Below are 26,019 nucleotides of genomic sequence, written 5' to 3' on the forward strand. Positions count from 1 at the left end.
TATACTCAATGCCCTGACTGATGAAGGCCAGTGTACCAAAAGTCTTCTTCACTGCCCTGTCTACCTGTGACTCCACTTTAGAGAACCGTGCCCTGAATTCTAAGGTCTCTCTGTTCCACTACATTCCTTAAGGCCTACCATTTACCATGAAACTCCGATCTTGATTTGACTTTCCAAAACGCAAGACCTCACACTTACTTATATTAAACTCCATTTGCCATTTCTCAGGCCACTTCCCCAGCTGATTAAGATCCGGCTGCAATTTCTGACAACCTTCCTCACTATCTACGATACCGCCTATTTTAGTGTATTCTGCAAACTTACTAATCATGCCTTGTACATTCTCATCCAAATTATTGATATAGATAACAAACATCAATGGACCCAGCACCAACCCCTAAACTTTATTAAGACCCCTCAAGTAAGCAATTATAAGCCTGAACACCAACTTGACCATTACCCAAATAATCATGAAATCTGGCCGGGATTTCAACCAATGGTAAGATTAGAAACCTGATGAAGGGCTTTTGCCCAAAACGTCGGTTTTCCTGCTCCTCGGATGCTGCCTGACCTGCTGTGCTTTTCCAGCACCACTCTAATCTTGGCTCTGATCGCCAACATCTGCAGTCCTCACTTTTGTCTTTCAATCAATAGTAGTCTGTCTCTGAAAGTTTCCAGTGTTCAGTCTTTCTACAGCATTATTCTTCAAAATTCTGCCATTGTGGTGTTCTAGTGTCGGGATCTTATACAGTTTTCTATGTTTCAAGTTTGTAGTATGGCATTGTTCCCCAAAATTGATTATACTTTTGGAGACTTTAAGTCTGCAGCTTGCCTTCTTATCCAAAATAGCTCCTTTCTTCCTTGTTACATTCGGGGTTAGCTATGTGTTTAAAACACAGCATTTTCCTGCAATTAACCCCTTTACTTTGGAACATTACTTCTGCAAGTAGATCTAATTGTGTATTTGCCATGAGTCAGCAGATTATCAAAAAAGTGTTATCTCCTCACTTCCAGAAAACAGCTTATGTACCTTCTTCGAAAGGATGGTCAATTCACATGTTGTTGTAACCCCTTTTTATAAAAGTTTCTCATTGTTCCATTCGTCTCAAGAAACAGTTTATTCCAAAAAGAGTTATTGCTGCTTTTTTCAATCTATCAGTTTATCTTTGTTAATTTTTCCAAACCATGAAATTATTAAAATTCTGTAGTTTACATTGTCACATAGTCATTGTGATGGCAGGACGAGGAGCTCAAGTTAAGATCAAACCATACATCAACATTGGAAAAGCATGGTTCAGCTGGATTTGGGGCTACGCTCGGTTGTAAAGGCGAGGAGTTTGTGGTGGGACTGAAGACTGAAGTTGGTATTCCACTCAAAAGATTTTCTTAGCAGTGATCCTGGGGACCATGCACTCAGTAAATGTCTCAGCGTTGATCTCTGGGACACTCCATTCAATAAAGATCACTAACACCAATCCCAGAGACATTCCACTCCATACATTAGCACAGAATTATTATGGTGCAGAAGGAGGCCATTTAGCCTATCATGTCTGCACCAAGCATTTTAATTTAGTGTCTTTTCCCGTAACCTTGCACACTGTTTCTCTTTAAATAATCATCTAATGCCCTCATAATTGCCTTAATTGAACTTGCCTTCACCATACATTCAAGCAGTGCTTTGGGCCTAAATGCTTGCTGTGTGAAAAAGATTTTCTTGGCTTACAGTTCTTCTTTTGGAAAACACATTAAATTGGCGCTCGCTGGATCTTGATCATTTACAGGTTCTCCCTTTATTCCTTTCATGATTTTGAAATCATTGTCAAATCTCCTCCAACACCAAATACTAAGAAACTCCATGTAGTACACTCTTGGCACTGATTTCTGGAACACTCAGCATACCTTCCAGCACCACACTCTTGACTCATACCTCCTTAACACTGATCCCTGGGTTTGTCACTCAGCGCACCTCTCCCAGCACCAATTGTGGGAGTTTATCTGTACACCACTGATCCCTAGGACATTGCATTCAATGGAAGACGCACTGCAGCAACTCACCAATGGCATTTGCGTCAGCATCTTCCAAACCATGACCTCTCCCATTTAGTACAAGAACAGCAGATACATAGAACAGCACCTCCAGCAAATTTCCCTCCAATCCAAATGGGCAGGATCTTCTGTGGTGGTCATTCCTTCTTCCTCCTGTGAGACCTTCTCCTTTCTGCCTCCTCTTCTTCATGTTGCAGAGCAAGCAGTACTGCAACTACAGGCCCATACCTATTATAGGCATGTTAATTCCTCCCATATGATAACGTCATGAACATTTTTAAAATTAATGTTCATATTCAATACATTACCTGGCTTGAAGCTTTTGAAGGCCAATGCGATACTTTTCCTGTTCCCATGCCATTTCTTTATAAACTAACTCGATCCGATCAGTAATTTGTTTTTCAACCTCTTCTCGAATCTGCCGATCCAGTTCAAAATCCTAATAGAAGTAAGTGTGACAAATGACAGCATTAAATACAAATGGGAACTTAGGAACACACATTGAATCAGGCAAAATTGGGAAGATGAGCTGCTGACTGACAAATTTTATGTGGATAGATGGAAGGTCATGAAGCTAAGGAAGGCAATTGAAAATGTGGATATAAACTTTATGGTTCCAAGATTCAAGACAATTTTAGAGGTATTGAGTGTGAGCCTTTGCTCAGTGATTATTCTTCTGCCTCAAGGTCTGAAGATTGTGTTCAAGCCCATTCAAACAGCTGAGTTTTTAGCCGAGGTTTAATGTATTACCAATGGAGTGTTATTTTTGATGAGATATCTATCGGTTTTAATGATGTTGTAATGATGCCACTCTTTTAACAAGGTTATGCTGTCCTTGGGTTTTTTTTCAGAAAGATTGTAAAAGCAGCGATTCCAAAAAGTCCAGGTTTGAAGGGTTTTAGGGTCAGTTTGATCATAGCTAACAGATACTGTCTCAAGCAAAAGGCTTTCAAGTTTCAAAAAAACACTTGTACAATGAAAGCAGGGTGGCCAGTTCTCCTAGCTCAGCTTTTCTCTGGTTTGGTTTGGTTTTAGCAGTCTGGCTGTTCACTGAAAGCAAGCAGTCAGTTTCAGGCTGCTGGTCCAAGAAATAGCTACATGGAAGAAGATGTTCCATGCTGAATCCCTCTGCCATCTCTCGCTCTCCTGCAGGACCCCAGCATTTGATTTCGCCTTTTTTGTCAAGGGGTGTTTACGGGGATTGTTGCAGGAATTTAGAACAGCATCATTAAGTTGGGATAATCTGTTGGATTTTCAGATAGTGTTATTCTTTATTCTGTTCTCTTTTGTTTATGTTTCATTCCATCATCTTGCAAATAAATTCTGTTTTGTTTCAAACAAAGTGATTGGGACAGCTGCAACACTCCTGGAATACCCTGCTTAAAACAACTAGCAAAGTTCGGGTCCGGGCTACCTTTTTGAAATGTTTTGAGGGGGTCTGGTCTGGTCTATAATAATGTGAAAGATTTGATTTGACTCATTGTTGTCACATGTACCTAAGTACAGTGAAAACCTTTAATTTGCTTGCAGTGCAAGCAGATCATAATATATAAGGACATTCAGATTACAGATGTTCAGACAGAGCGAGGCATATAAGATTATGGCTGTACAGGAGGTGCACAAAAGAAAGATCAATCATTGGATTTTTGAATGAAGTGCAGGAAGTTATACTGGTATCACAATTAACAACCATTCCTCAGTAAATAACCATAGTGAATAACAAAAAGACTGGTCAAACATTTCTCTTTATCATTTGTACTTGGATTGCAGACAGTACAGATTCAGTTGCTTTTATTTTAAACTTTTGTCCCTCTGAATTAGTGCAAATGGGCCACCAATTTGATTGTTGTAGGGTTAATGCAGCCCAGAATATAATTCCATATTCATGCTGTGATAGAATCTAATGGAACCAACTTTACTTTCTTCCTTCCAATATGTCCTGAAAATGCTATTACTTGGAATATAAACTTTCTGCTCCTATCCAATCTTAGTCCCAATATCATATCCTTGTGACCTATGCCATGCTGCAAAGTTTCACTCTATTTCTTTCAGGTTTTAAATATTGAGCAATTACAGTAAATACACAGTGATTGTAAATTAAACTAATAACTCAATTCCAGTGCAAACTGATTCTCAACTTCAGAATCAGTTGATGAATTACTGTACTGAAAATGAATGTGGACCAGAAATACTGAAGAAAAACTGAACCTGCCACTTCCTGGGGTTATTGGTATTCCTCCAAATGGTGAATGCAATTTTACCATGCCTGGTTTTTGTTAATTTCTTTCATGGGACTCATTAAATTGATGCTGTCTTTGATGTGCACAGTTACAACACATAACACTCAGTTTGTCAATGAATTTCCACTCCTGGGTGTGTCAGCCAACCAGCAAAACGTGCAATGCAGTTAATACAAAAATATTTCTGGGAAAGAAATCATTGCTATTTCAAGCCGGTGATGTTATTGGTTAACCAAAAGTTAAATAATAAACAAACAATTAAAATCTACCTCTTTGTTGAGCTGAACATGCTCAGGTAGTTCCACATTTTTTATTTGAAGTTCTCTAAATTCATCTCGCAGGTCATGCAATTCCAATCTTTTCTTTGCTTTCTTTTCCTCTGCCAACTTCATAATCTGATCCATCTCTGCTTTCTTTTTAGCAATTTCAAGGCTAAATGTGATGTAAAAATTTTAAAAAGTGATAAAATTCCACAGCTATCCCCCTTAAAGTTTGCTCAGAAAATAGTCAAGGTGAACAAAATGTAGAAAACAGAAAGAGAAATTGCTGCAGAAACTCAAAAGGTTGGGCAGCCAAGGGGAGACAGCAGAAAAATACAAAATACTAGAAATACTCATTGGTTCAGGCAATCTCTGGGGAGGAAAACAGAGTTAATATTTCATTAACATTAACAATAACTGCTAACTGAACTAGAAATATTTAGAGGTTTAAGCAGTCCCCTACAAATCATACCATTTCATTAACATTAACAATAACTGCTAACTGAACTATAAGTGCTAGTGTGTGCTAACATTATCAGCTACTCTGGCTAGTTCATATGGTCAACTACAGAGTTGTCACAGTGATATGCTGTGTCAGCAGGCAGAGGCTAGACTTCTGCCACACTGACATTTTTAATTTCAAATTCCCCTAGCATGATTTGTGTTGTCTGAGCTAATCTGCATGAATCCTTGGGGCTGTATTTCGTCACTTGGGCACAATCTAAGATCGAGTGAAGTGGAACTGGAAGAAAGCCCCATAAAAGAAAAAAAACCTTTCATTCACTGCAAGTTGATTGTGATGTCTAGCTTGCACATACCACAATATTGCAGCAGGAGGTAGATCACATAAATATGATAGGTGTTTGATTATGATATACTATTGTCACATATACCTCAGTACAGTGTAAAGTTTTGTTTTGCGTGCAGTACAGGCAGATCATACCATACAGAGTGCATTAGGGCAATAGAACAGAGAGAAGAATATAATGTTATGGCTGCAGAGAAGTTGCACAGACAGCAAGATCAACATTTAATTTAAAATGTAAGAGGTCCATTCAGAAGTCTGATTACAGCAGGGAAGAAGCTATTCTTGAATCTATTTGTACGTGAATATAAACTTTTATATCTTCTGCCGGCGGACAAGGATGGAAGAGATTAAAACCGGGATAGGAGGGGTCTTTGATTATGTTGGTTGCTTTCCCAAGGCAGTAGGAAGTATAGGTGGACTCAATGGATGGTTTGTGTGATGAAGTGGGCTGTGTTCATGATTCTCTGTAGTTTCTTGCAGTCTTGGGAACAGCAGTTGCAAAAACACGCTGTGATACATCCAGATAGAATACTTTCTATAGTGCGTCTATAAAAATTGATAAGAGTCCTTGTGGACATATGGTGCCACACAACAAGTTAGTGAGGGAAGTCTTAGGCATGGGAGAAAAGGGACAGTAGCAATGTGGATTCAAAATTGGTAGAGAGATAGGAAACAGAGTATGGTAGTCAATGGGTATTTTTCCAGCTGGAGGAAGGGCTGTAGTGGAGCTCCCCAGGGGTCAGTATTATGACCGAGAATTTTCCTGATATATATTAATAATCTAGATCTTGCCTGTGCAAGGGACAATTTCAAAACACACAGATGACATATAACTTGGGAGAATTTTAAACTGAGAGAAGGACAGCATTGAACTTCTAAAATTATATTGACTACTTGGAAGAATGGGCAATGGGAGCAGATTAATTTCAATGCAGAGAAGTGCAAGGTACCTTGGTACAAAGAATGCAGAGTGACAGTATTAAATAAAGAGCATTATTCTAAAGGATGTGAAAGAGCAGGGAGGCCTGAGTGGATATGTGCATATGTCATTAAATGTGGCAAGAAGAACGGCACAGTGGTTAGCACTGCTGCCTCACAGCACCAGAAACGTTGGTTTGATCCCACCCTTGGGTGACTATCTGTGTGGAGTTTACACATTCTCCCCATATCTGCATGGGTTTCCATCGGGTGCTCTGGTTTCCTTCCACAATCCAAAGATGTGCAGGTTAGGTGGGTCGGCCATGGAAAATGTCGGGTTGTAGGGGTAGAATAAGGGATGGGCCTGGGTGGGATGCTCTTCAGAAGATCGGTGTGGACTTAATGGGTCGAATAGCCTGCTTTCATACCGCGGGGATTCTATGAAGAGAGAGTAATTAACAAAGCTTCATCAGCCATGATCTCATTGAATGGCAGAGCAGACTCAATGGGTTGAATGCTCTACTTCTGCTCCTACGATTTTATTAGTAGGATCATTGTCAACAAGTGAAGGGAGATTATAATGGGCTTACACAAGAGAGTTAGACCGCAGTTGGAGTTCTGGACTCAACAATGCAAGAGAAAGTGAAGGCACTGGAAAGAGTGCTAAAGCGATGTACAAAAATAGTTCCAGGGATGAGAGACTCCAGTCATGGGGATATATTGGAGAAAACGGGACTGCTTTCCTTGGAGAGGAGAAGGCTAACAAGATTCAATAGAAATTTTCAAAATCACGAGGATCTGGACAAAGTAGATAGGGAGAAATTGTTCCTGCTTTTAAACAGATAAAAAAAAGAGGGTATAGTTATAAAGTGTTTTTGTAAACTAAGCAAATGTGTGGCGAGAAAAAGCTTTTTCACATAGCAAGTGACTAGCAACGGTTCTGGAATGCACTACCCGGCGATGTGGTGGAGGCAGATTTAATTGAGTTATTCAAGAGGGCATTTAGTGATTACTCAAATAGAAACAGTGCACAGGGTTATGAAGAAAAGGCAGGAGATCAGCCTGAAATCGAAATGCTCAGAGAGCCAATGCAAACCAGATGGGCTGAATGATCTCATTTTACACTGTAATGATTCCAAGATACTGTTACTATAAGAAATGCAGTACAATTACAGGACTCAAACAGCACTGAAGGATTTAAGATAGAAATCTCTAAAGTGCCTTTCATGACCCCAAGACATCTCATGCCCTAGCCAAGTTGATCCTGTATAATTGCAGCACTGGAAAAGATCAGTTAGGCAATGTTTTCTTAGTAGACATCCCTCCAACTCAACCAGATAAATCAAGAACCTCTCCAAGCCATATCCTGTTCAAAAACACTGCTAACAAAGCAACAAGTATGGAAACTAAAGAGCATGAAAGCATGGGAAGGGTTAAAGCATGAAGACCACTGGCAATCTGTTGCAAGGAGTCTGTGGAATGCTACACTAGTCAAAAGGTCACTGTGGCAGGATGAGATAAGAATAATGGAATGCTCCTACACCAATCATCAGAATAAGGTTGGGGCTGAAAGGTCACTATGGCGGGATGAGATAACAGTTAGCAAACTCAGCCTTGCATGCTAAATAACATCATGGCAGGTTGGGACAGGTCGTGACAATAAATATTTAGGGCATGACATTAAATAGTTAACTAATAGTTAGTACAGTCAGCCTGCTTGAGACCCTTGACAGTAAAATATCTAATTATGACATTAGAATAATATTAAGTAGGGTCTGGGATGAAAGACCATTGTTGCAGAGGTGACAGTAAAATATCTACTTGTGATATTAGAATAACATAAGTACAATGTAGGATAAACCATCGTGGCAGAAAGAGAGAGATAATGGGAACTAACATAATTGGTTTATTGTATAGCTGGAGTGAGGTAATTCTGATTAACACAGTTGGACATGCTGATAAGCTAACAAAAACATGATGTATAAAGAGCCACGGACCCTGAGGTTCAGAGGCATTCAAGAATTTGCTTTCTGAGTGTCACGGTTTTTTGTTTGCAAACAAAAGACCTACTCCTTGAAGAACTCTCTGCGTCTCCTGGTGATTCTCTACATTTTCTCCACGACACCAGTTATCATCAGTCGTGTGATTTCTAAGAAGCTTGTTAAAAAATTCTCCAACGTCTTCTTTTGAAGAAACCACTCCAGGTATTTCCATAAAACATGAAATAAGAGAAATACCAAAGTTTTAAATTTCCAAAGGGTTTGTGGGAATGTGGGGTTCCTGCATTCTTCCAATTAAAATCCCCTTAATGACCCTTAATGAGAGACCTGTGCAGTGGAAGATTGCAATTTTCAATCTTTAATTTACTAAACATGAATAATCAGTTTCAGTAGGTGAACAGTCAAATTTGCCATGGCAGCATCAGAAATTTCCTTTTCATTAATTTGAAGTTGACCTTCTTTGGGACACCTAACATCAATGACTGCATTCCATTATCAATTTTTTTCCCAGAAAGGAAGGTTATATTTAGACATTTATTCAGAGAATTCTACACTCTTACAAAAACTCACTTTGTTTTAGTTCATTCTTGGAATGAGGGCATTGCTGGCTAGGCCAGCATTTATTGCCCATTCCAGAGGGTAGTTAAGAGTCAACCACAATGCTGTGGGTCTGGACTCACATGTAAGCCAGACCAGGTAAGGGTGGCAATTTCCTTCCTTAAAGGATATTCATCAACCAAATGCATTTTTCCAACAATTAATAATGTTTTCATCATTAGATTCTTAATTCCAGATTTTTATTGAATTGAAATTCCACCATCTGCCATAGCAAGATTTGAACCGGGGTCCCCAGAATATTACCTGGGTCTCTGGATAATAGTCCAGCAATAATACCATTAGGCTATCACCTCCCTCTGGTGCCTTTCTGCATTCACAAAATTCTGAGGCCCTAATGAAGAGGTTGAATACTTCATACTAACAGTTCACATACTCTTTTATTTTATTCTCTTCTAAAAATTGTTACATTCACTTTAGTAGGGATACAGTTTATCTTTATATTTTCTAAATACCAATGTACCTGTAGGCATTTGGATCATCAATATCATCTGCTATTTTTTCTATTGCAAGATCTCTCTACGGGAAAAAAAATAAACATATCAGAGCATTTTCCCAACCTCTATGCAGATCAACAAGCTATAACAAACTATTTTTGTATACATGAATGTCCAAGTGTACACCTGATGTGTTGGAATTGAAATTTGTTGACTGCATATGTATGATTAATGTGAGGATGAGCATAGTGTGCACAGTTATGCATGTATACTTTGTAATAGGCTAAAAAGGGATAGCAATTACATACCAAATACCAAAAGGTATTTGATAAGGTTCTGCACCAGAGAGTGAGTAAAGAGTTGGAGGTACCCTTTTGATTTGAGTTGGAAGTTGGGCAGTAGGATAGAAAGCAGGGATATGAGTAATTTTCTCTGAGTATAGCTGAAAACAGAGACGTGCTGTCGAAGCTGCTCAGCCTTGCAATGTGACAGCATTTCTCTTTTTCAGCAGTAATCAAGTCCTTCTTCACCTAGCAACTATTCGAAACCTCTGACTGATTTGGAGTGACAAGTGATATTCTCCAGGATTCTGTACTCGAGTTTCAGCTTTTCATCTATTATATCAATGACTCTTGAACAATAACGGATGAATTGTGTATTTGGGTTCACAGATGACACTAAATCATGAGATAGCAGTAGGCTGTATAGATGGGAACCAAAGGTTACAAAAGGACATCAACTGATTGAGTGAGTAGGCAGAACTATGAAAAGTAGGGGTTGGAAAGGGTCTGTGCCAGCAGTGCAGAATGGACCCAATTGCCAATTTTCCACTGGACTCAATCTTTTCCAACAGGGTTATAGATCAAATGCTGTTTGATGAATCACTTCTTAATCAGTGTTTACTCAGTCTGAAATTAAAATCTTGGAAATATTTCCCAAATCAATGCAAGTTATAACAGGTGGTTTATTTCATTCCAGACCTGCTGTGTAGACCAATTTCACACCAACAGAGTTCACTGTGAAGATTAGACCCACAAAGGATAAACATTTTGTTTTGCATTACTCATGGGATGTGGATGTGATTAGCTGAACTAGCATTTATTGTCCATTTCTTTTTAAATGATGTGGTAAGTTGCCTTCCTAAACCCGCTTAGAGTCCATGTGCTGTAGGTAGACCTAAAATGACATTTGGGAGGGAATTCCAGAATTTTGTCCCAACGACACTGAAGGACAGCAAAATATTTGAGGTATTATTGGAATTGGAACATTTGGAAACATTTCTCAAAGGAAGGGACTAGGAACAATGAAATTTGAGAAGTAAAGGATGTCCATGTATGCATTTTTTTTTACATCAAGGAGATATCAGTCTAGACTATTCCAAATACAACAACTTTACACAATGAATTGTCCTATTATTCATGGCACTCAATTATTCAACTCTACAATCACCCACGCTTAAAAAGGCACTTGAAACTACAACCCCCTAGGGGTTGCGAAAAGATGTACCTTACATTGGGATGAAATGGAGGTGTTATTTTTGCGTGTGTCCTAAGTCACCATTTCACTAGTCTTTCCACTCACTTCAAACTTCAATGAACAAAGAGAATGTATTAACATGAGATGGACAGTTAGCCAAGTATCATGGCTAAAGCCCGTTGAGATGGTGACGTATGAATGCAAGCAGATACTGTTGCAACTTTGATACTATTGCCCATAATTTTGCAGTCAGTAGTTTCTTTAACAGGGCAGCTACTCAGTTACCTATTAAAAGAGAACATGTTTGATTTGATCTTATAAGCTTTCTCCTGGAAATAAACAGAAAACCTAGGAGATACACTGTGTCTTTGGCAGGTAAGACTGGGAAGCAGTACTGATAATCTAAGCTAAAGTGAAACTAGTAAGCAGCAAAGCTGGGGATCAAGCCATATAAAAACTGTTTCTCTTCTGTGAGTGAAGTAAAAATCCACTTGTTTAGGCTGAAAATTGTTTAATAGAATATTCAGTTCAATACTGAGATTATGAGCCACAGTGTATATCTACAATTGATTACGTTATGCTTACCCTGGGAGATGGCACACGCGCTTGTTTTCCTCTCAACAACTGAGCAATATCCTCCTCAGGAAGTATACTGAAGGCAAAGATGTTACCATCAGCCGCACATGACACCAAAAACTGATCATCATAACTGATGCAGATTCGTTTGATGTGCCCATAGTCATTGTCATGTGTACTCAGGCTCCAGAATATTTGCATGGATTTCAGATCATAATCATTGAATGAGAGAGGATAGATACGAATAGCTCCATTTTCCATCCCACAAAACAGAAGGCTTCTTTCTGAACTACAAAACAAGAAAAGCAAGTGAGCAACTTTGGAGCAGTTGCATGTCCTTGTCTCACAGCAGTGTGATCATAGAAAGGCTAGACATCAAGATCACAAAATGTAGCTTATCTATTCTTTCTGTAATACACTCAGTGGCACTCCCATTGAACCTTCTCACCCAGCACTTATTTACTGTGAGGTGGGTGAGAAGTGTGTGAGTATTTCTCCAAGGTAAACTCACCCAACTTTTTGCCTTTCTTGCCACCTCTAGGGAAGGCAAAATGGTACTCTCACTCTGGTTGTGAAAACTCTTGAATAAGTTATACAGTACTGAATGACCAGATTTGTTATGGTGCAGTAACTTCATTATTACTGTTAAACATTGTCAATGACCCAAGAAGCTAATTTTATATTTGAGAATACCAAGTGTTACCTTGATAGGAAGACTTCCACAAAGCTTTAAAAAATACAATTGTTTATCATGAACTTTTGTCTTATACCAATTATAATCATTTATTTCACTGCCTAAATCTTAAATTGAAAGTATAGAATATCCAAGTGTTTTTATTCCCTGGTTTCCTATGCGTGATTACTTAACTTCATCGACTGCATCACTACTGATGCACATAAAACTGTCCCCTTGACTTGATATTATATTTAAACTAATAGGAAAAGGGAAAATGAACTTTTCTGAAATCCCTAAACCTTCATGGGTAGTTTACCATTAACACTTGTTCTTACACTTTATGACAGTTTTAGAATCCAAAGTGCTAACATTCTTTATGTGAAGAGTATCTGTCTATATTCAGCAAGTTATAGATTTGAACCTCAGTCTCAGTGCCTCAAGATCCTTCTTTTGAATGTGCTCCCATTACTGGCTTCACCTCCTAAAATCTATCATGGTGTACTTCTCAATATTAAATGGTGGTTTCCATCTATTTGCCTACACTGATGACCTATTTCTGAAATCCCTCATACTCCCCAATAGCATTTTGACAAATTCATCTTTGCACTATCAGTAAATATTGATAATGTGGTTAAACATCCTACCAATACAAAGAGCAAGAGTGCTGTCATCAAGAACAGGAAGCACAATGTAGATTCAGTCAGCAGGAAGGAGAAATAGTGACAGTCTGAAGCCAATAAGGAGAAAGAAAACCATTGTCCTTTTCAACTACCAAAGAGAAGAACATCTGGCAGTGAGACTTTTGGTTGAGGGCACACATCATTTGGCCTATCACTCTAATCAGATTCTTTTTCTTAAATTTTATGAATGCCAAACTTTAAAATCAGAAATTAATTTTATTTAAAATGTTGAATTATTGGAAAACCACCACAAAATAAAGAACATAATTGACCACTGGTGAGCAGTCAGGTGTTTGCACTATTTTATGTTTATTTAATGGATATTTAAACTTTTAAATGGTCAAACAATCTGTTCTCAATATCCACAAGTCTGCAGCATACAGGTAACATTGTAAGAACTCCACTAGATGTATTCAGTAAATTAATCATAAAGTTAGAAGGGATTTGGAAACAATTCAAATGATTATACTAAAAGTATGAGAATCAGAGAATAGAAATAGGTGATTAAAAAATGTCAATGAGAATGATATATTTTTATGATTGAGATCTTCAAATACTACCGAATGTTTTCTCCCTTCGGGACAGAGAAGCAGTAGAAGCAAAGAGTAGGGAGAGCTTAGGAAATGCAAGTTGAGTAGAAAAAGGGGAAATATATTCAAAGATCCTAAGAGAAAGGAGGGGAAGACAGAGTGGAGACTCTAGGGCTTAGATTTCAGGACTCTATTGTCAGTAGGTGTGTGCTGGAGAATTGGTTAACATCACTGTAGTTACCACATTTAAGAACTAACACAACTAACAGAACTACCACAGGTAATTAAAAGTATACCTTTGTCGTAGGAAATGAAACTATGAAATATTCAGAAAGTGGTGATACATATGATGCATGGAGAAATGCATCAGATACAGACTTTATGCAGAACTTCACAAGGTACCAAATAGGAGATTAGTAGTGAAGATTAATAGTTGAGTTTCCAATCTGACATCCCTCTAACATCAAGACCATCTATTTCTAACCCCCAATATTGTCGGTCTCCCCTTGTCTCAATTCATGTGCAGTTAAAATGCTCAACCAAGACATCGACAGTGGTTCTATGTTTGGACTCCTACCTTGCACTTCTCATAAATTTGAAGTCATCTCAAACTCTGGTGTTCATATCCTGTTCATCACTGCCCCCTTACTCTTGGTCTCAAATGCCTCCACTTAGAATGCTAGATCTCAATCCCTTCATGGCCTCACTTGTCCCTACCTCTGTAATCTCCTCCAGTCCTAAAACCCATTAAGACCCTTCCAATTCCTGATTTTCATCTGCACTCTATATTCACATTGTCACAGAATTATCCATTTTAGTGGCAGAAATGCTTTGAGCTCTGGAATTGCCTACCCCTACTTCTCTCACCCACTTTAAGAGCCCCTACAAAAATTTCTTTAGCCAAGCACATCTAAATATCTTCTTCTGTGAATTTGTGTTAAAAAAGGGTAAATAAATGTTGCTGTTAATGCAGAATAATGAAGTTGTGAATCCATATAAAATCGTAGTAAGATCACTGTTGAAATACTATGTAGTTTTCAGCTACACATTTTAAGATGCTGAAACACTCATATATTTAATAGCCAAATCTTTTTATAGCATGTAAACTGGCCTACTTGAAAACCATTTGTCTGATTGGAGTTTCACTTGCATCTTCAATGGGTAAGAAAGCAAATGGTTCTTCCTTATCAATGATGTCATCCTCATTAATTCTCTCTTCATCTGAGAACGCACAATGGTAAAGATATCCGCAATCATAACCAGCCTGAAAAAGACACATCAGAGTTTGTCAACACACATAAAGCATGACTGGCCCAAAAAATTCAAAATTCATTCACTGTTGTTATTCCCTTCCTGAAGAAGGGCTCATGCCCGAAATGTCAATTCTCCTGCTCCTTGGATGCTGCCTGGCCTGCTGCGCTTTTCCAGCAACACATTTTCAGCTCTGATCATGGTGGTCATCTTGCACAGTACCTGTTCCAGCTTTCGCCCATATCCTTCAATGCCTTTAGTCCTATTCATAGAATTGCTGCAGAATAGATCGAGCCCATTCTGCCCAATGAATCTGCAATTGACCTTCAAAGACCGTCCCACCCAGACCCAATCCCTCCACCTTATCCCCATAATCCTGCATTTCCTATGGTTAATCTACCTAGCTTGCACATTCCTGGATACTATGGGCAACTTAACATGGCTTATCCACCCAACGGTCCCATCTTTTGAACTGTGAGAGGAAACTGGAGATCCCGGCAGAAACGCAACTCATAACTATATCTAACCCCTTCTTGAAAACATTCAATGTTTTGTCCTCAACAGCTTTCTGTGGCAGGAAACTCTACAGGCTCTCCACCCTCTGGGTGAAGAAATTTCTCCCATCTCAGTCCTCAATGGCCTACCCCATATCCTGAGACTGTGATCCCTGGTTCTGGACTCACCAGTCATTGGGAACATCTTCCTGTGTTTACCCTGTCTAGTCCTAATAGAATTTTAAAGCTTTCTTTGAGATCTCCCTTCATTCTTCTAAATGCTAGTGTCTATAGTCCTAACTTATTCAGTCTCATTTATACATTAGTCATGCTTTTTCAGATAAGGACACTAAACTGCACACTATACTCCAGTTATGCTCTCACCAAGGCCTTGTACAATTGCAGCAAAACATTTCTGCTCCTGTACTCGAATCCTCTCGCTATGAAGGCCAACATTTTATTTGTCTCCTTTACAGTTTGCTGCACCTGCATGCCTAATTTCAGCGACTGGTGTATATGGATACCCAGGTCCCATCGCACCTCCCTCTTTCCCAATCTAATTGCAGTTTAGATAATCTGCCTTCCTGTTTTTATTACCAAAGTGGATAACCTCATATTTATCCACATTATATTCATTGCCATGTATGTGCCCACTCATTCAACATATCCAAATCACACTGAAGCATCACTGCATCCTCCTCACAGTTTACCTTCCCATACAAACTTGGAGATATCACATTAGGTAATTCATTTGAATCATTAATATATATTGTGTACAGCTGGGGTCCAAGCGCTGATCCCTGTGGTGCTCCACTGGTCCACTCACTGCTGCTCAGAAAATGATCCATTTATTCTTACTCTTTGCTTTCTTTTTAATCTGCCAACTAGTTCTCTATTCATGCCCGTGTTCTACCCCAATCCCATTCTCAACAGTTACAAAGAAGCAGCTTGATTTTGCTGGCAAATTTCACTGTCTCTCCTAGAGTCTAAAAAGGCCAGGATCCCCTGCCCCTTTTCAGTCTTAGTTAAAAGTATATTCATTTTCTAGGGCTACATCACCAAACTCTACATTGAAAAAGGAAATGACCATTAAATTTCTTACAACCAGCCAACATCAGACCCATTGACTGAAAGCATTCAGATCAAGCACCACAGCAACACAAATCTCATTCAGCACCAGGTCACAGCATAACCACAGCTGTCAGCCAGTCAAAGCTGCCTAGGCCAAAAACATTGTACATAAAAAAGGTAATTGAGGTAGAAGGACATCAATTATAAAACTCATCGAAAACCTTCTGACAGTTCTCATGGTCTTGCACTGCAAATGGAACTCGTTAAACATGAACGTAACACCTCAGGGACAACAGTGAATTATAAAGGGTGACTGAACTGAAATGTTAACTCAGCTTTCTCTCCACAGATGCTACCAAGCTTTCGGAGTTCCTCCAGTAATCTATGCTTTTGTCTTTGTGAATTAAAAAACTGGGGATTGTTAAGTACAAAGGTGATTTGGAGGCAATGGTAATATAAGTCCTCAAGGTATATCTAATAAAGGGAAAACCTTGAACACTGAGATCACCACAATGGTCTTCCTGAAGGTCGAGGAACCAGCATGCCCATCTTACAGCTGGATAGTTGATAACTTTCTGTTGTTACAGTTTGCCCACAGAATACTTAATTCATTCCCATAATTGATGATCCGATTGCCTTCATGGAACATCATTTTCCAAATTTAAATGTATGATAAAACACTACATCTAGAGGTACTGTTCTTGGCAGTTACATTTATTCTAATAAAACTCTGCCACCATCCTACCTGAAATGTTTCTGACAGTGACAATCCTTTCTACGTAAAAAGACCCTCTGTTCATCCCTTTCACCCACAGTCTTATCACCACCAGTCAAGATCCAGGTCTTCAAAATGAGTCTGGCTTTTCTTGAACATCAATGGTGACCAAATAGCAACATTAAGTGCCTTATTAATCTGATGTTGGATTCTCTAATCACCAATCCCTCTGCCACTCTGGATATAAAGAGCACATTTAGTGAAATCAAAGTTGGATTTCTATTCATGTAAATTGGTGAATTTTGATGTTAAAGAAAAATGGTTCAGCAAGGAAACCAGGACAGCTGTGCCAAACCTATCCCACAGAAGACTGATAATGAAACCCCAATAATAACAAAACCACCATCCTAGAAAGAGACCAATGTCACCTTGAAAATCCCTTGGACCTCACTATCCAGCCCATATCTATAGAGTAATGGGTGGTCCAAGTTTCAGTTCACCTCAAGTGAAATCCAGATTTGAAATGAAAAAGGGATACTGAATTAGACTAGCTCCTTGTGTCCTTCAAAAAATAGCTACTTCACCCTCAATGTGAGCTTAATTTTGCTGCCAAGCAAAACACTTTTAACTTTCCAAATCTTTTAATTAAATACAGAAACAGAAGCTGGATCTCCAATCAACAGATCGCTGCACCTTGTTTGTCTACTCAGCAAAAGACAAGGCAGAAAGCTTGAAAGGGAGTTTCAACTGGGATCCACAATGCCAGACAAGAGACTATGAACCAGCCTAAATCAGCAAGCTGTTTCTTATCCTATTTATGTGTTCCAGTTGCAGAGTTCTGATTATCTTTTTGTGGACTTATGCATATGTATACTAACATTTTCAATTGTTCTGTGCATATGCACACAAAGATCCTGCTGTTCCTCTTATTTAAAAGCTTCATAGTTTTAAAATGATTACTACAATAATGTTGAACATGGAACTGCATTTGCCACTCATCTACTCATCTTGCCACCTTCCTAAATTGGTTCTATGCCCCAATTTGATATCATCCTAACCTCTCACTTCTCAAGATTTGTGTTATAAATCCATCGCACTGTTTTATTTTGAGAAATCTCACTTTTTTCCTGCTAATTGCTGGCTATCTATCAACAGTTCAATGCATCCAAAAGTTCCTTAATACCAACATGTTTTTGTTAAGTTTCTATGTCACATCTCATGCACTCTGAACAAAAGCAGGCTCCTTGCCTGCTGATGCTATTTTCATGGTAGTATTTTCCAGTAGTGGTTTGTTATTAACTTCTATTCTCAGGGGTTAGCCAAGGAGGCAAGTCCCAATTCCATGTCAGCTGAAACAAGAATCAAGTATGCTATATGCCTCTGGCATTTTTCTGAACCATACACCAGCTACTGAAACTAATCAGCCCCTGTATCTGTGATACAGAACCTTAAATGATTTTGGAAGTATACATAAATGACATTCCCTGTACTACCTTTATTTATTCTATTATGTCTTCAAAGATTAACCGAACACAGTCAGTCATTTAGAAATTCATTATGATTGGTTCTGATTACGTTATGTTTCTCCCAAACATTTAGCAGCTTAATCTTGTACTATAAACTCTTTGAAGCAACAACAATTGAAGTAATATTTATATATTTTCCAACCAGTAACCTGTTCAGGGATGTGTAGGTTAGGTGCATTGGTCAGGGGTAAATATGGGATAAATGTTTAGGGGAATGGGTCTGGGTGGGTTACTCTTCAGAGGGTCGGTGTGGACTTGTTGGGCTGAAGGGCCAGTTTCCACACTGTAGGGATTCTATGATAACCATCGTTTTTAAACATTTAATTATATCTTCACAGGGGCAGCATGGTGGCTCAGCAGTTAGCACTAACTGCTAGATTCTAAGGAATACAACTGTGGTTTGTATTATTTTTCCACAAAATTTAACCCTCAGTTTCCAGGGACCAAATTACCCCAATTATTCTACCCAGTCCCATTGAAGCAGGTACTGATGTATATAGGGGGCCCAGGTGTGTGAGTTATTAGCACAATTCACTTCAAACCTGTACTTGTAAAAGGGGAGCTGCATTCAGGACAGGGGAGTGCCTGGTGTTTTTCAGGAAGGCTTTGTTGGAATGAAGAGAATTGCAAATGGAGCAATAGGCCACAGTGAAGACTTCTAAGTACCTTGAATGTGGTGCTGAAAGACTTAATGTTCAAGATTGAAAGTGGCAAAGAGGCCTGCATGAGAGTGGGGTTGAGTGGATTTGATGGATCCTACAAATGTGGAAAAAAACATAACACACTGAGGTAAGTGGAATACAAACGTCAGTTTCTCGACAGTATGCTGAGGTGCAGATAGTATGTCAATGACGTTTTACCATGTGTTGGGTTTATACTTGTAATACATATACATTCATGTACAATGTTTCCCAGATCTCTGCATTACAGAATTCTGTAATTTCAGTCTCATTAAATGACAAGTAATATGTCCTCATCTAATGAGGCCTCATTTAATATTATTTCACTATCAGTAATGATTTGGAGGTGCCGATGTTGGACAGGGGTGGACAAAGTTAAAAAATCACACAACACCAGGTTATTGTCCAACACGTTTATTTGGAAAGCACTAGCTTTTGGAGCACCGCTCCTTTATCAGGTGGTTGTGGAGAATAAGATCATGGTCACAGAATTTATAGCCAAAGGAGTCCAGTGTCATGGAGATGTGATACATTAAACAATTTTAGATCAAATCTTTCATCCTTTAGAATGGGACAAGCTGGTTTCTATTCTTTGATATGTAAATCCCAGAACTTTTAAAGTACATTCTCAAGATAGCTCAGCTTTTTAAACAATAGTTGTGAAGTCTGTCTGTGTCCCAATGCTCTGTCAGACTGACAAACCCTCTGTATAGTTTTACAGAGTTTTACGTGGATTCATGCAGTTTTTAAGCAAAATAAAATGTAATTCTGAAAAAACAAATTCACCCCATAAACTTGTATGTGTACGTGTAGGAGCGACAGTGTAAGTGTGTGCGTGTGGGTGTGAGTGCATGTGATAGAGTCTGTGTGTAAGTTTGTGTGTGTGAGTGTGATGGGGTATGTGTCTGTGAGAGTGTGTAGGTGTGAGTGCGGGGGGATGTATGTGTGTGCATATGAGAGAGTTTGTGTATGAGAGAGGGTCTGCGTGTGTTTGTGTGTGTGTGAGACAGAGAGAGAGAGAGAGAACGTATCCTGGATCGGGTCACCTGTAGTGTGATATGAACCCAAGGACCCGGATGAGGCCATCCTCATGGGTACCGAACTTCGCTATCAGCTTCTGCTCAGCCACTTTGCGTTGTTGCTTGTCCCAAAGTCTGCCTTGGAGGATGGTGACCCGAAGGTCTGAGGCCGAATGTCCTGGATCGCTGAAGTGTTCCCTCCGAGTCGAGGAATTCTTCATGATCTTATTCTCCACAACCACCTGATGAAGGAGCAGCACTCTGAAAGCAAATGCTTCCAAATAAACCTGTTGGACTATAATCTGGTGTTGTGTGATTTTTAACACTATAAAGAACTTATTGAAGCTGGTAATCTTGCTGAACATTGCAATATTCTTTTCAACATATTAGTCTGACTGGTCGCTGCCATTTTGATGTGCACTATCCTGCTTTCGGCCTACGACTTGAGGTTATTCCTTTGCTCAACCCCTGAGAATGGAACCCAAGACTTGACTAGGAAGCATTTCAGTTGACAGTGTGGTGTTGGAAAAGCACAGCACGTCAGGCAGCATCCGAGGAACAGGAGAATCAATGTTTCGGGCATAATTCCTGATTAGATTAGATTACATTACATAGAAGTGTGGAAACAGGCCCTTCAGCCCAACAAGTCCACACCGACCCGCCGAAGCGCAACCCACCCATACCCCTACGTATTACCTACCCCTTACCTAACACTACTGCCAATTTAGCATGGCCAATTCACCTGAGCTGCACATCTTTGGACTGTGGGAGGAAACCGGAGCACCCGGAGGAAACCCACACAGACACTGGGAGAACGTGCAAACTCCACACAGTCAGTCGCCTGAGGCAGGAATTGAACCCGGGTCTCTGGCGCTGTGAGGCAGCAGTGCTAACCACTGTGCCACCGTGCCGCCCACTAATGAAGAGCTTATGCCCGAAACATTGATTCTCCTGCTCCTCGGATGCTCCTGACCTGCAGTGCTTTTCCAGCACCACATTCTTAACTCTGATTGCCAGCATCTGTAGTCCTCACTTTCTCCTAGGAAGCATTTCAGGCAACAGACAGCTGATGTGAACATTGTTTTGGTTCTTGGCAATATTGCAGCCTCTGCCTGATGACATCTTTTTTGAGAAGCCATGCTGGCCATTCTCACTGGTTGTCACTGCTTCTAAGAACTGTTCAGACATGCTGTAGCTGCACCCTCTTGGCCAGCTACAGGGTTTTGACTTTCCTCTCTCTCCTCCAATTTAGCAGTGTGTCAGGCATGTCTGAGCTTGGTAGCTTAGCTGTAATGTAGTGCCTCTGTATTTAATCAGAAGCCTTCTTTATAACCCACTTGTACGATAGCATTGTCAGCTTATGGTGGAATTCACCACTGAATAGCTTTCCATGTTGCAGAATGACTTGTTTCCATACACTCCACTTCCACTTTATAAGTAAATATATGTTATTTATAATCAAGTGAGCAACAGAATTAAGCAAGAGAACAAAAGTGGCACATACTTCTGGTTCTACTATTGAGAACAGTAAGCCACAAATAAAATTTTGCCCCTCATTTCCACAGAAATCGAGATGCATTTTGGAAGGTCAAGTCTAGGTGGAAATTATACAGTGAATGGCAAACCCTTAGGAGTATTGATATGCAGAGGGATCTTGTTGTGCAGGTCCACAGATCATTGAAGGTAGCAGAGCAGGTAGATAAGGTCATTAAAAAAGGCCTACCGCATGCTTGCCTTTATTGGAAGGGGCTTTGAGTAAAAGGATACACAAGTTATGCTGCAACTTTATAAAACTTTAGTTAGGCCACACTTGGAATATTGTATACAATTCTGGTCAGTATGTGGATGCTTTGGAGAGGGTATAGGAAAGGTTAACCAGGATGTTGCCTGGTATGGGGGATTTTAGCTGTGAAGAAAGGTTGGATAGACAGACTGGATTTGTTTTCACTGGAACGCAGAAGGTTGAGGGGTGACCTGATCGAAGTTTATAAGATAATTGCATGGATTGAGTGGAAAGTATGAGGTTTTTTCTCAGGGTGGAGGGGTCATTTACTAGGGGATACAGGTTCAAGATGCAGGTAGAAAGTTTAAAAGAAATGTACAAGGCAAGGTCTTCACACAAAGAGTGGTGAGTGCCTGGAATACGCTGCCAGAGGGTGTGGTGGAAGCAGGCACAACAGCAGCATTCAAGAAACACCTGGATGAACACATAAATAGGAAGGGAATTGAGGGATACGGACCTCGTAAGTGAAGACAGCTTTCGTATGGAAGGGCAAAATGTGTCAGCACAGGCTTAGAAGGCCAAAGAACTTGTTCTGTGCTGAAGTTTTGTTTGTTCTTGCCCTCTTCACGGATTCTACCTGACCCGCTGTGATTTCAAAACAGGGAAGACAACTTAAACTTCCAATTAGCAATTAACCACATAACGCAATACAAAAAAGTAGACTTGGAATTGAAAGTGGAGTGAAAGCAAATCAGAGGTTTTAGTGTCCACCTTTGTGGAATATATTCTCCTCCACTGTGCTCAGGAGATGCAAACAAGCTATGTCCTGCATGTATCTGTTGCCCTTTGTCGAAAGGCATGATCTCATTCTGTAAGACAGAGTGTGGCAATGGGTTTGGATGGTCTGACTGCTAGAACTATATGGCTTGAGGAGTGTGGAGGTTCTGAGAGGTGTTATGAGCCTAGTAGCATTGTCGTACGTATGAGTGTGAAGTGAATGTTAGACATGAGTCCTGATTTCTCTCAGAAGGTCCCGAATCTTCAGAAGGTAGAGACAGATTCTTGGTAAGGAAGAAATATTATTGGGGGAAAGTGGGAATGTGGAGTTGAGGTTGAAATCGGATCAACCATAATCTTATTAAATGGCAATGCAAGCTGAAAGGACAAATAGGCAGTGTCATTTGAACATGTATTTGTTGACCTTGGTCATCTATGTGAACTCAGTGGATTTTTTTCTGGCCTGGCAGCCAGTTCCTCAAGGCAAGTTCCTAGAAATTGTGACCACCCATTGTTCCCATGATGGGATTTTCCATCTGCATTTTTCTGTTCATGCCTCCAACTGATCTATATCCTGCTGTATCTTCTGACAAACCTCCTCACAATCCACAACACCATCAATCTTTGTATCATCCACAAACTTATTAATTAGACCAAATATGTTTTCCTCCAAATTATTTATGTAGACCATTAACAGAAGAGGTCCCAACACTGATTCCTGTGGAACACCACTAGTCACAACCTTCCATTCCGGAAATCATCCTTCCACCCCTACCCATTGACTGTATCTATCTTGCCAACTCACCCCGATACCATGTGACTTCAACTTTTGTACCAGTCTGCTATGAGGATCCTTGTCAAAGAAAGCTAACATTTTGAGTCTAGATGATTCTTCTTCAAAGCTGGGAAGATCAAAATGTCTTCAGTGTGGGCATTCTTTGAACAGACGTGGCAGTCGACAAACACAGTGTAGGAGCAAATTACTGCAGATGCTGGAATCCCTACTGAAAACAAAATATGTTGCAAATCAGCAGGTCAGGCAGCTCTGATGAAGAGTCATCTAGACTGGAAACGTTAGCTTGCTCTCTCTCCACTGATGCTGCCTGACCTGCTGTGATTTCAAGCATTTTTGTTTTCTGTACAGATTCCAGAATCTGCAGTAAATTTTTTCCTATCCCCATTTTGAAACTCAGTGCAGCAAATGTGATTAGGTCTTGTGAAATCTGGGAGATAATAATGTCAGCTCTGTTGAGCCAAGTAACAATTGTCAGCTGTCTACTTATTGACATGAATGTGGCCTTCACTTAAAATATATCGTTGACTGAGTGCATGGTCAGCAGGGGGCCTAGATACAAATGTGATTTTCATAATACACAGCTTGCAATAAGGATACAGAAATCTGCAGAAAAGTCTCAGCAAGACTTGGATAGAACTCTCAAGCTGTTTGCATTTGGGATTAATGAGCATATCCAAAATGACGGTTTGATCCTGCTTTATATCCCTCCTCAAATCCCATTTCAATCTCATCTTTCTATCTTCTATCATATGCAGGCGGCAGATAGTGTCATCACAAAGATTATGCCATCTCCTTTCCAAATACTTCTCCTCATCTCAGCTTGGAAACTGGTTAGTTTAGTGCACACAGTAAACACTTCTCTGCTGTGTGACTAGTTACAGATTCAATTACAGCAAGAGGCATCATTCAATCACCGTCTCCCAAGTAGGACCCCCCCCCAGCTGAGGTAAACCAAGGGCAAATGCTATTTGAAGACCCTTGGTGGGTACGCATTTGATTGACAGCCCTCCTCCTGATCCCCCTCCGCACAGCTTTCTTTTCTGCTGTCTGTGTTATTCTCCAAATTATGCTGTGGGGGTCCAAGAGAAATGCAGGTATTGTTATGATGACTGAAAGGAGGCTCTCCCCTGACAGCCTTTCCAACTCTGCCTGGTCAAAGCCAAACAACACTACCTTGAAAATCCAAACAATTTTCAAAATACCAAAAAAAAGCAAAGGATTTTCCATAAAGTCTTCACCAACTAAGTCAAAAATGACCTCATTCGGAAGTCCCATGACGATCCCTTTATATCGGACCAGCTGAAGATCCTTCATGCAACTACGTGCATATTCAGCTGGAAATGATTAAAAGAGGGCATTAACAGGATCCGTGTCGCACAGTAGTAATGTCCCTATCCCTGAACCAGAAGGCCCAAGTTCAAGTCTCACCTGCCCCAGAGGTGTACAATTGTATTTCTGAACAGGTTGATTAGAAAAATAGGTTTAAAAAGAAGAGGATCCATCAAGTCTTCTGGTGGCGCAGTGGTTGTGTTCCTACCCATGGACCAAAAGACTCAGGTTCAAGTCCCACGTGTTCCTGAGGTACGTAATAACATTTCTGAACAAGCTGATTGGAAAAAATGGGCAAACTGAAAAAAATACAGAACTAGTGAGGTCCAATTTGGTGATTTGTGCACCAAATTGGCATTTAACATCACAATCTGTACACTCTACCAGACATGGCAGCCTACAGTTAATGGGAGAAAATGAGATGCTGGAGAGTCAGAGTTGATAAAGCAAGTCAGGCAGCATCCGAGGAGCAAGAGAGTCGACATTTCAGGCAGGACCCTTCTTCAGTAGTTCATGGAATCTTATGGTAGAGAAAGAGGCCTTTTAGCCTCTAATGACAATGGCAACTCTTTGAAAGAATAGCATGACCAAGTAATCCTTCAGCAATTGGAAACAATCTCTCCTTATTTACTCTATCAAAGTTACTCATCAATTTGAATATCTCAATAACCTCCTTTGCTCCAAGAAGAACTATCACTATTTCACAGGTCTCTCGCTATAAAAGAATCTCATTATCCTTGGCACCATTTTTAGTAAAACTTCTCTGGACCCTCTGGAAGGTCTTTTCCAGTATGTGAATGTTTAATTAATGAGCATCATTCATTTTAGAAATTTATTTGAATATTAATTTGTTATGATTTTTGGAACTTACCACAGATAACCAGAAACACCCCGGATTTGAGTAGAAACCACATAATATGGCATTTGGTTCAGGAGGAATAAATATCATTGGGAGTGGCTCCTCTTCCTCCTCTTCTTCCTCCTCTTCCTCCTCTTCTTCTTGCTCAGCAGCCAATTCTGGATTCTCTTCTGCCATTTCCTTCTTTTTTTTGAGCCTTTCTTGCTTTTCTCTCTCTTTTTCATCCTTTATCTTCTGCCTCCGCTCAATTTCTGCATTTCTCTATTGCAACAAAGTAGACAGAAATGTAATGAGTAGAAAGGTTACAGTCTCAGTTTATTACCAAATACTGAGTCTAACATCAGTGGTAGGGAAACTATTGGAGTAAATAGTGAAGGAGAAAATTAAACTCAGTTTACAGAGGCTGTATAGAGAGATAGCATGGCTTTATCAGAGGGAAGTCATGTCTAAGAAAACTTGTGGAATTTTCAAGGTGGTGAACAAATGCTTGGATGAGGGTAGGGTAGTTGATATAGTT

The 26,019-nt window shown here is 39.8% G+C and overlaps 1 protein-coding gene across 1 annotated transcript in view; it reads right to left on the reverse strand.

The window, feature by feature from the left end:
- Positions 1–26,019, reverse strand: part of cfap44 (cilia and flagella associated protein 44) — a 280,936-nt gene that overhangs the window by 76,541 nt on the left and 178,376 nt on the right. Inside the window, exons 16-21 of the mRNA XM_087993074.1 lie at positions 25,515–25,763; positions 14,378–14,526; positions 11,386–11,665; positions 9,351–9,406; positions 4,556–4,718; positions 2,355–2,485 (exon numbers count right to left, since the gene is read on the reverse strand). Of these exons, the coding sequence (XP_087849200.1) occupies positions 2,355–2,485; positions 4,556–4,718; positions 9,351–9,406; positions 11,386–11,665; positions 14,378–14,526; positions 25,515–25,763 (1,028 nt within the window). The remainder of the gene's footprint in view (positions 1–2,354; positions 2,486–4,555; positions 4,719–9,350; positions 9,407–11,385; positions 11,666–14,377; positions 14,527–25,514; positions 25,764–26,019) is intronic.

This window comes from Chiloscyllium plagiosum, unplaced genomic scaffold, assembly GCF_037043375.1.
Source record: "Chiloscyllium plagiosum isolate Xiang-an unplaced genomic scaffold, Cpla_swu_hap1 HiC_scaffold_12, whole genome shotgun sequence".
Taxonomy (NCBI): Eukaryota; Metazoa; Chordata; class Chondrichthyes; order Orectolobiformes; family Hemiscylliidae; genus Chiloscyllium; species Chiloscyllium plagiosum.